The sequence below is a fragment of the Palaemon carinicauda genome, chromosome 24, assembly GCF_036898095.1.
Source record: "Palaemon carinicauda isolate YSFRI2023 chromosome 24, ASM3689809v2, whole genome shotgun sequence".
In the NCBI taxonomy this organism is placed as follows: Eukaryota; Metazoa; Arthropoda; class Malacostraca; order Decapoda; family Palaemonidae; genus Palaemon; species Palaemon carinicauda.
Window position 1 is genome coordinate 850,458 of NC_090748.1, and position 10,000 is coordinate 860,457.

The following is a 10,000-nucleotide window of genomic DNA, read 5'->3' on the forward strand; positions in this document are numbered from 1 at the left end:
CGCTGGATCTCTCCTTCCATCGGGTAGGGGGAGAGGGCCTTGTCATACCCTGGTGAAAAAGGGTTGCGTCTGTATGTGTGCGTATCTACCCCAGTATTTATCAGTCAATTTTGACGGGTCGCGTTCACTAGTATGTGTGTATGTATGTATGTATATACATACTTTGATATTTGCATTGACCACATAGGAAACAGTACCACATTGCATTAAATATTAATTATACATGACGTTTTCGAAATTGATGAATTCCTGCCAGCCATTTTGAGTGAGCGAGACAGGCCACCTGACATCAAAATGCCGAGTGGCGGAATCCGCTAATTGTCTAGTGTTCATTTATTTGGACATCCGTCCCCGAGGCAAACCTAACTAGATAAAATAGAAAAAGTTTAGCATACCGAAAACCCACGAGACAAATAAAAAACTTTTAAAAGCATTTGTGCTCGCCAGAGAATTTCCCGATAATCAAATTTATTTTCACTCTTTGGTCCGGGAGAGATCAAACTCCGTGGATTTGTTGCTTGTTGGCCAGACTGTGAGAGGGTGGGGGGAGGGGGGGGGGTAGTTAGGTGTTTGTGGGTGATGGGTTGTGGGTAGGGGTAAACCAGCTTTTAAAATGTTGTTTGTTGTTTTCAACTGACTTTTTCTTTTGGTTGTATTTAAGCGATTTGTTTAAATATCGTATATCGTTTATTTCCTGATTTCATTTCCTCACTTGTATATTTTTCCCTGTTGAAGCCCTTGGGTTTATAGCATCTTGCTTTTCCAACTAGGGTTGTAACTTAGATACTAATAATAATGATAATGAAAGTGAATGAATAGGTTATCATTATACTAGTGTATGTGACCCGTCAAAAATTGCGGCTAGAAATTGAGATATGCACACGAGCGCTCAAATTCAATTCTTCTCACTCCTCTTCCCTTCCTTCTTAACCACAACACGGTAGTTTGGGCAATTTGTGGGAAATTGTTGTTTTCCGAGCGGTTTCCGGTCAGCGTTACAGGAAAGATAGATATATATATATAATTATATATATATATATATATATATATATATATATATACATACATATATATATATATATATATATATATATATATATATATATATATATATTATAAATTACAGATATATATATATATATATATATATATATATATATATATATATATATTATATGTTATATATTACATATCATCATATATCATGTATCATATATCATTTGTTATTTCAAATTTGTTATTGGTTTTGTTATTGGTTTTATTTATTTATTTGTCTCTTTATTTTGGCTATTTGTTATTTGTTTTGTTATTTATCAGTTTTGTTGTTTGTTATTTCATATGTTATATGGCATGTCATATATAATATTTTAATATATATTTTATATATATATATTTATTATATATATATGTTTATTATATAAATTATATATTACATCATATAATATATATATATATATATATATATATATATATTATATTATATATATCATGTATATTATATACATACTATATATTATTTAGATATTATTTACATATATATTATATATTATATACATATATATGTATGTATATATATATATATATATATATATATGTATGTATATATATGTATGTATATATATGTATGTATATATATGTATATATATATATATATATTCATATATATATATATATTCATATATATATATATATATATATATATGTATATATATATATGTATATATATGTATATATATATATGTATATATATATATATATATATATATATATATATAAACTTGCTCTCTATTATATAGGATATATGCCCAGACTTTACTAAACTTTTATTTATAAAAGTTAAATTATTGCTAAAAATATGCTAAATATACTGATTATTTCATAACATGAAAGAAAATTGATATCTTCATTTTCTATTAAGTTTAATATTATAGAAAACAGCGTCTAATGTTGGTGATGATGATGTACCAAAAATGTTTTGAGAAAGATTTTTTACGTGAAAGAGCTGCACAATTTCTTTAAGACAATGTTTTTATTCATGTATAATTGAGGATTTCTTTTATTATTATTATTATTAGTATTATAATTATTATTATCATTATTATTATTATTAGTATTATAATTATTATCATTATTATTATTACCTGCTAAGCTACAACCCTAGTTGGAAAAGCAGGATGCTATAAGCTCAAGGGTCCCAACAGGGAAAGTAACAAGTGATGGAACTTTCTAGTAATGTGTGTGAATGAAGCAATACTTCATTAAGAGAAAAACTTCCTCTCATATTATTTTTTTTATTTTGTCACTTGGTTCTTGAACAGTAGAACCATCAGCATATTCATCCTCCATTTCTGCCCATAATTCAACTTACTCGAAGCTGTCGCCCATTGGAAACTTTCCTGCCTGGCGTTCTGCCATACCGGGATTCGATTCACCCTCAAACTTGATAGCTTCTTCTGTCTGGAACCTCACTATCCTTGTGAGCTACTGTAGATCTATCTGCTGAGTATCAGCAGCCATTGCCTGGTCCTTTCTAGTCCATGTTTGAGGGGAGAGAGAGCTTGGCTGCTGATTATATGTACATATGGCCAGTCTCTAGGGCATTATCCTCCTTTCTAGGGCAATGTCACTGTCCCTTGCCTCTGCCATTCTTGAACGACTTTTAAACCTTTAAACAGAGAACGATGGATTTTAAGGTAATAATGTTCGTTTAAACTTTTGCTTCCTTGAGAGCATGGCAACTTTATTTTCATATTCTTATTTGCTTAGAAATTCTGACAATTCTTTACAGTTTTTAGCGGTGATTCCCACCCCCCACCCCCCATGAATCGTCCCTTTTCTTTAAAGAAAAAAATGTTACTTTCCTCATTCCTTGTTTCTTATATAAATCTTCTTGCATGTATTGGAATATAAGATGAGCTTTTTTTTATACATTTTTTTTTAAACATCCAATGCTTTTAAGAATTTTGAGAGACCATTTATGGGAATAGACCCTGGGTATGTAATATTTAAAGGTTATCAAACAAACACTTTAATACATAACACATTTTAATTTCTCTAACTATAAATATGTACAATTTCTCTTATTTTATCAAGTACTTGACTATGGACATGTAAACATCTGGATTAGTATTATGTAAATTGTAAAACATGAACTATGTTAATGGTACATGTTACAAACACTAACACCGTAATGAAGCAATTCAAGTTATGTAACTGTAACAGTCACATTACAGAGCATGTTAATGTAACTGTTACATCTTGTGAGAAATTAAAAGCAACAGTCACATGGAGCATTAATGAGTGACAGTTACGAATGGAAAATTAGGGGAGATGCGGGGGGGATAGGAAGTTCTGGTGTGAAGGGGTTAAGTAGGCCTGTTCTCAGGGGGGGGGGGTTAAATAGGCCTGTTCTTGGGGAATATATGCAAGTTGAGATAATGGTTTGCCTTATTCAATGTAGCCTTCATAGAAGTGACCTAATTGGATCAAATAAATTAAGTGCCTTTTTGAGAGAGAGAGAGAGAGAGAGAGAGAGAGAGAGAGAGAGAGAGAGAGAGAGAGAGGTGGAACTATGCTCTATCATACATTAGTTATAAATATCCGTCGCTACTATGAACAAATATTTCATAGTAGGAGAATACTTAACCAATTTTTTTTTATTCGTGAGAATGGTATAGACTTGTTTTATGGGCGTTTTAAGTGTTTTTCTCTCTATGTAAATACACATGCATATATATATATATATATATTCATATATTTTTATATTTATATATATACATACACATGCATGTATGTATATATATACACATGTATGTGTGTATATATATATATATATATATATATATATATATATATATATATATATATATACTTGTATGTATGTATGTATGTGCGTGTGTGTGGATTGTGTGTTTGTACATTTGTACCCTTGTGTATAATTCTCTAGATTCAAACACGATTCCATGTTATAAGTATGAAGGGCTACAATACTTTAGGACACAGACATACATTAATGGTGTACAAGAATCACATTAAGGCCAAAATACTATGAAAAGTCTATGGCACCAATAAATACAAAAGACGGAAAGAGAAAAAAAGAGAGGGGGGAACTTGAAGAAGACTTGAGAGACAACCACTGCTGGCCTAGGATAGAAAAAAAAGAGAGAGAAAGAGAGAAAAGAGAGAAGGGGAGAAACCGGAAGCGAGGGCTTGTGCTTCAGCCGGAAGCTAAACATGGTTTTTGGGGGGTTGGGGGCTGTTGACGTAATGACGTTTTCATTGGCTTCTTAAGGAAATGATTAGACAATGTAAGGGTTTTTGATTTCTGCTGATTTTTTTTCTTCTTTTTTTTGCTGTCTCCCAGTGTGTGTGTGTGCTCTTTTATTTTGTGATGTAGAGGCACAATATAAGTCATAAACATTTAACATGGAGAGAGAGAGAGAGAGAGAGAGAGAGAGAGAGAGATTAACCCAAAACATTAACAGAGAGAGAGAGAGAGAGAGAGAGAGAGAGAGAGAGAGAGAGAGAGAGAGAGAGAGAGAGAGAGCATAAAAGACAAAACATCTCGAAAACTTTGGGTAGCTCAGTGAGTGTATTGTTAAGGAGGGAGCAAATAAACGCTGTCTAATATTCTCCTCGACCTGTGCCAGGCCAATTACGACCTTACCGTCTTAATTAATTAGCATCACTGTCCCGTGAACTTCCCAAATTAGCTGGGTTTGCCGGCCATTGTCAATAAAGGTTGTTTAAACAGCCAATTTTGAGATCGGCGACGTCTGGCAATAAGGCCAGAGCTCGGTTGCCGGCGAGGACGAAATTAGCCTCTATGCGGCGTTGCCTTGCGGGCCACGATGGCCTAATCTCATGACAAAATTGGCCAGATTGGCAGACTACTTGTCAATAAAGAATTTGAGAGCATTGATGAAAAAGGGTCGTAACCCGGCGATAAAAGGTCTGGGGGTCTAATGACCTCTATTCATTGGTGGCATTGGGGTGAAAGGGACCCCTCAAAGGCCTTAAACCCAAGCGACAATTAAGCGTGTCAGTGATGTCAATTGATCAGCCTAAATGATAGGTTGATAAAGAGGCATTAAAGAGCCCGCCCGCACGCCCGTCACCTTATTCATAAGGGCTTAAAGACATACTTCACGGGTGACACCAAGGGGGTCTCTCTCTCTCTCTCTCTCTCTCTCTCTCTCTCTCTCTCTCTCTCGGGTCTGGAGAGATCCATCTAAAGTCAGTTCTTGAGAGTGAATTAGCCTCTTCATGTTAAGAACTTTCAGAGATGACAAAGACCTATGAGTATGATTTAAAATGAGCACGAGAAGGATTATATATGTGTGTAAATATATGTATGTATGTAGTGTGGTTATATATATATATATATATATATATATATATATATATATATATATATATATATATATATATATACATGAGTATATCATGTAGATATGTATATTTATAATACATGTGTATATATATATATATATATATATATATATATACATGAGTATATCATGTAGATATGTATATTTATAATACATGTATATATGTATATATATATATATATATATATATATATATATATATATATATATATATATATATATATATATGTATGTATATATGTATATATATGTATACAGTATATGTACATGTGTGTGTATATATATATACATATATATATATATATATATATATATATATATATATATATATATATATATATGTGCGCATGTGTGTATGTATATGTGTGTGAACACCCATGGAGATAGATAGAAATCGAAAACTTTGGTTGAGAATGATAACGAAATTCTACTGTCGTTGTTAAAATGGACCCTTAAACAAAAATCCATAAATGTTGGCTTTTCAAATTATTATTAATGTATAAAGATATTTCTATTTATTCATTTATAGAGAGAGAGAGAGAGAGAGAGAGAGAGAGAGAGAGAGAGAGAGAGAGAGAGAGAGAGCCCCAGATGTTTCTATTCTCGGCAATTCATAGTTATGCAAAGTTCGGTGTTTATCGGAATCTACCTGGCCATATTATAAATATTTATCTGTTTTTAAATTTCTCTGATGGTTTTTATTGTTGTTTGGCTTTCATGTATATATTTGTATTGAGATTAAATTATGTACACTAAAAAATTTGCATCAATTAACGGTAAATTCTTGGCAACATTTATTCTATGATTTTACCATTTTAAAAACGTTTATATTAAAGCAAAGGAGTAATATTACGGTCACCAACCCGTAAAATGTAATAAAGTATGGTAAAATTACGGTCGCCTGTATTTTACTGAAATACGGCTGAGAACAGTATATTTTTTTTCGGAATTTTTCCGATTGAAATTATTTTTTTTTAACAGTGTACTTCAAAATCATTCCAAGAATCTGGAGAGACAATATTGAAAATCCTTCTTAATTTTTTTTATAATTATATATATAAAAAATTTTGTATCCGTTTTTGTTGTTTCAAGTATCGTTTTTTTATATAACTGTAATTTTAGTTCCAGTTAGCTCTTGGATATCTCTCGGAAAATATAATTTGCATAGTGTATATGTAAGGAAATGATGATAATTTTTGTTACTCAGTTTTCTGTTAAACCTTGAATCTATATTTCTTTTTGTTTATCTGCTGCTGATGATTTTGATCGAATAGTGTTAAAAGTAAAAAAAAAAAGTCGGCTTCATTTAGAAATAGTGATAAGTCTTTACTAATTTTCGCCAAGTCAGCTTCATTTAAACATACAGTAATATCTCATTTTGCAGTACAGAGGTGTACTGCGCATGTTTCATACACGCTCATACACTCTCCTGCACTGATAATAGAAAACCTTTTTAAGCTTGCCATCGCATGTTTTACATTGTTTAAATTTTTGCGACATTCTTGCTCTCAACTTCTTGTATATAATCTCGTTATCTGTTGAATAAACTTTACTTCTATGTCTCGCTCTCTCCCGCACTGATAATAGAGAACCCGTTAAAGCTTGCCATCGCATGTTTCACATTGTTTGAATTTTTGCGACATTCTTGCTTTCAACTGCTTGCATATAATCTCGTAATCTGTTGAATAAAGTCCGCTACATTCACCTCGCCTCTCTGTTAGCGCCTAACAGCCACCTCGCACAGAAGTTTCTACCACAGAGTATTTTCTTATATATTCATCGGTAGAATCATACAGGTTATTTATAAGTTATGAAACTATGCATATTTCTATCGCCTTGGTGGTAATTTACTCCGAAATAATCAGGAAAGAGGCGCCGTTGCAAAGGCTACTCATCCCCGAATCTGTACCTGAACCTAAAGGAAAAACTTCCTAGTATAAGTAAGTAGAACCTCCAAGAATATAAGTATAAGTGATGAAAATGTAGATTCTGTACATGAACCTAAAGGAAAACTTCCAAGTATAAGTAAGTAAGAACATCTAAGAATATAAGTATAAGTGATGGAAATGTAGATTCTGTACCTGATCCTGAAGGAAAAATTCCAAGTATAAGAAAACAGAATATCTAAGAATATAAGTATAAGCGATGAAAAGTAGATTCTGTACCTGAACCTAAAGGAAAAATTCCCAGTATAAAAAAAGTAGAACATCTAAGACCATAAGTATAAGCGAGGAAAATGTAGATAATAGATGCAGAACTAGCAAAAAGGCTCGAATTAATCAATGGAATCGAGTTAAAACTTTTGTAACTGAACCTAAAGGAAAAGTTCCAAGTATAAGAAAGTAAAACTTCCAAGAGTATAAGTATAAGAGATGAAATTGTAGATTCTGTACCTGAACCTAAAGGAAAAGTTCCAAGTATAAGAAAATAGAACATCCAAGAACATTAGTAGAAGCGATGAAAATGTAGATAAGAGATGGAAATCTGGCAAAAAGGCTCGCATGGAATTAATGGAACTGTGATTTATAATAGCAATGCTAAGGCTTATTTTGGGAAATGGTTTTGGCTAATTGCCTATAAGGGGGAACACTACTGGGCAACGCTAACTCGTGAAAGACAATCTGTAACTCTAAAGATTAAGTTTCGATATTCAAATTCTGAAATCTTCAGTCAAAGTCATAAGAATAATTTCTTGTTAGGGTTAGTAAAACCCTTTGTGTTGTGTGAGATATATATATATATATATATATATATATATATATATATATATATATATATATATATATACATATTCATATATATACATATTCATATACATACATACATATATATACAAATATACATACACATACACACACAGTTTATATATTGAGAAGATGAAAACGAACACCGGATGAGATGATTCTCTACAATATACTGTATATATATATACAACAAATAATTGATAAATTCCTAAAGCTCTAACATTTTACTTTATATAGAAGGAAAAAAAAGCTTAGTTGTATAAGTAGAAAAACTTCGATTTTAATTAAATCAATATCAATGAAATAATGATCAGATTTGAAAAGAAGTACCTCGATGTTTTTATTCAAATCACCGGGATATATTTAGCAGATTTTTGTTTTTTTAATTCCTGGCACTTTTAATCTGTTTAAATTTCTCAAAGTACAGATAATCTTTATATTTATCTCGACTGCGCACAGAGCATCTTTATTAACACAAAATTAACACATGTTAATCCACTTTTAACACCTACAGAAAAGTCATCTTCTAAAGGGATTGGAGAATTACATTCATAAGATTCCGTCAAAACGATCCTTGTTTATCCTATTATTGTTTACATTACTGTAGAATGCAGTATTAAAAGTGTCCCTTACTCCTGATGGGGTAATGGAAATTTACCTAGTTGATTGTTCCTAAGTTTCGTACATTCTGCCAGGGAATTTTCAATTGTGATTTCGTGGGTGTTTCTGAAATCTTCGAAAACAGACTTTTCCAATGTCTGTCCCCAAAACTTTCATCTCGCATCATTCTTGTTGGATTGCTGGTCCGAACCTCCAAGTGCCAATTGGAGGTCACAGCCGTTGGCGTTCAAGAAGAAGCGTGGACTCCTGATGTAGGCGGCGAAAGGCGCTCCAGTAGGGCCTGATGTTGCCGAGCCTTGAGGCGCAGGAGATCGACAGAAGCCCCACGGCAGTCCAATGGCAAAGTTGTGGACGGGGAAGCTGGGGCGCCTGCTGATGTAGTAGACGTGCTACTTGCGAGGGTGGTGATGGGTGGCGAATGGGCGGGAGAGGCTTCTGGGCTGTTAGAGGCAGCCGTAGAGGTACCTAGTAAGGGGACTGGGATGCCCTGGGCGGCGCTGGCTGCGTGATGGAGGATGGGGAGTCCCGGAGGAAGCATGTAATGGTGGAGCAGGGCGTGGAGGGGTGGAGGTGGAGGTCCTGCCGTAGCCTTGTGGTGAAGGCTGGACGGGTGGGAAGGGTGCAGGAATGGGTGTAAATGGAGGGCGTGAAGAGCATGGAGGTGGAGCAGGTCGGCTGCGGAGGCAGCGGCTGCTACGGAATGTGGTGGTGGAGCCAATGGGAGAGGAAGCTCTGGCATTCCCCCCAAGGGGTGGTCAACCCCCAGGAAGGAGGGGCTCTCCCGTCCCAAAGCCTTCTCGCGTTTTCGCCACTTGGCTCTTCGGTTCTGGAACCAGACCTGTTGAAATAAAATGGAAAGAAGTTATTAAGTTATTACAATTGCAATTTATGCATAGAAATAATGTTATAAAGCTTATTGAAACTTTTTAAAAAAATCCTATAGAATACTTGGTTAAAGTTCTAATCTTAATGTGGATTAATTGATTAATATTTTATCTATTATTAATAAATTATAGTGTTTAGACTTTACAATCAGTTCATGATTAATAATTTTTAGGATTGCATTAACATGCCTTGAGAAATTTGACTTATAAAACTATTTGGATTTCATGATATTTTTCCACCTATAAGCCTTGAATTTAGCAACTGATTTCCCAACCATGAACTTAAAACATATGTAATTTATTATTGATTATCTCGATGGTCTGTTCATTATTCTGTGATTGATTATTGTAGGCTACGTCA

The 10,000-nt window shown here is 33.4% G+C and overlaps 1 protein-coding gene and 1 long non-coding RNA gene across 2 annotated transcripts in view; one reads left to right on the top strand and one right to left on the bottom strand.

The window, feature by feature from the left end:
* The window catches only part of LOC137617789 (uncharacterized), a 596,344-nt gene that overhangs the window by 241,460 nt on the left and 344,884 nt on the right, over positions 1–10,000 (top strand). The window lies entirely within an intron of this gene.
* LOC137617788 (retinal homeobox protein Rx1-like) overlaps positions 8,256–10,000 on the bottom strand; it is a 113,275-nt gene continuing 111,530 nt past the window's right edge. Inside the window, exon 4 of the mRNA XM_068347749.1 lies at positions 8,256–9,593. Coding sequence (XP_068203850.1) covers positions 8,982–9,593 — 612 coding nt within the window. The 3' untranslated portion in view covers positions 8,256–8,981. The remainder of the gene's footprint in view (positions 9,594–10,000) is intronic.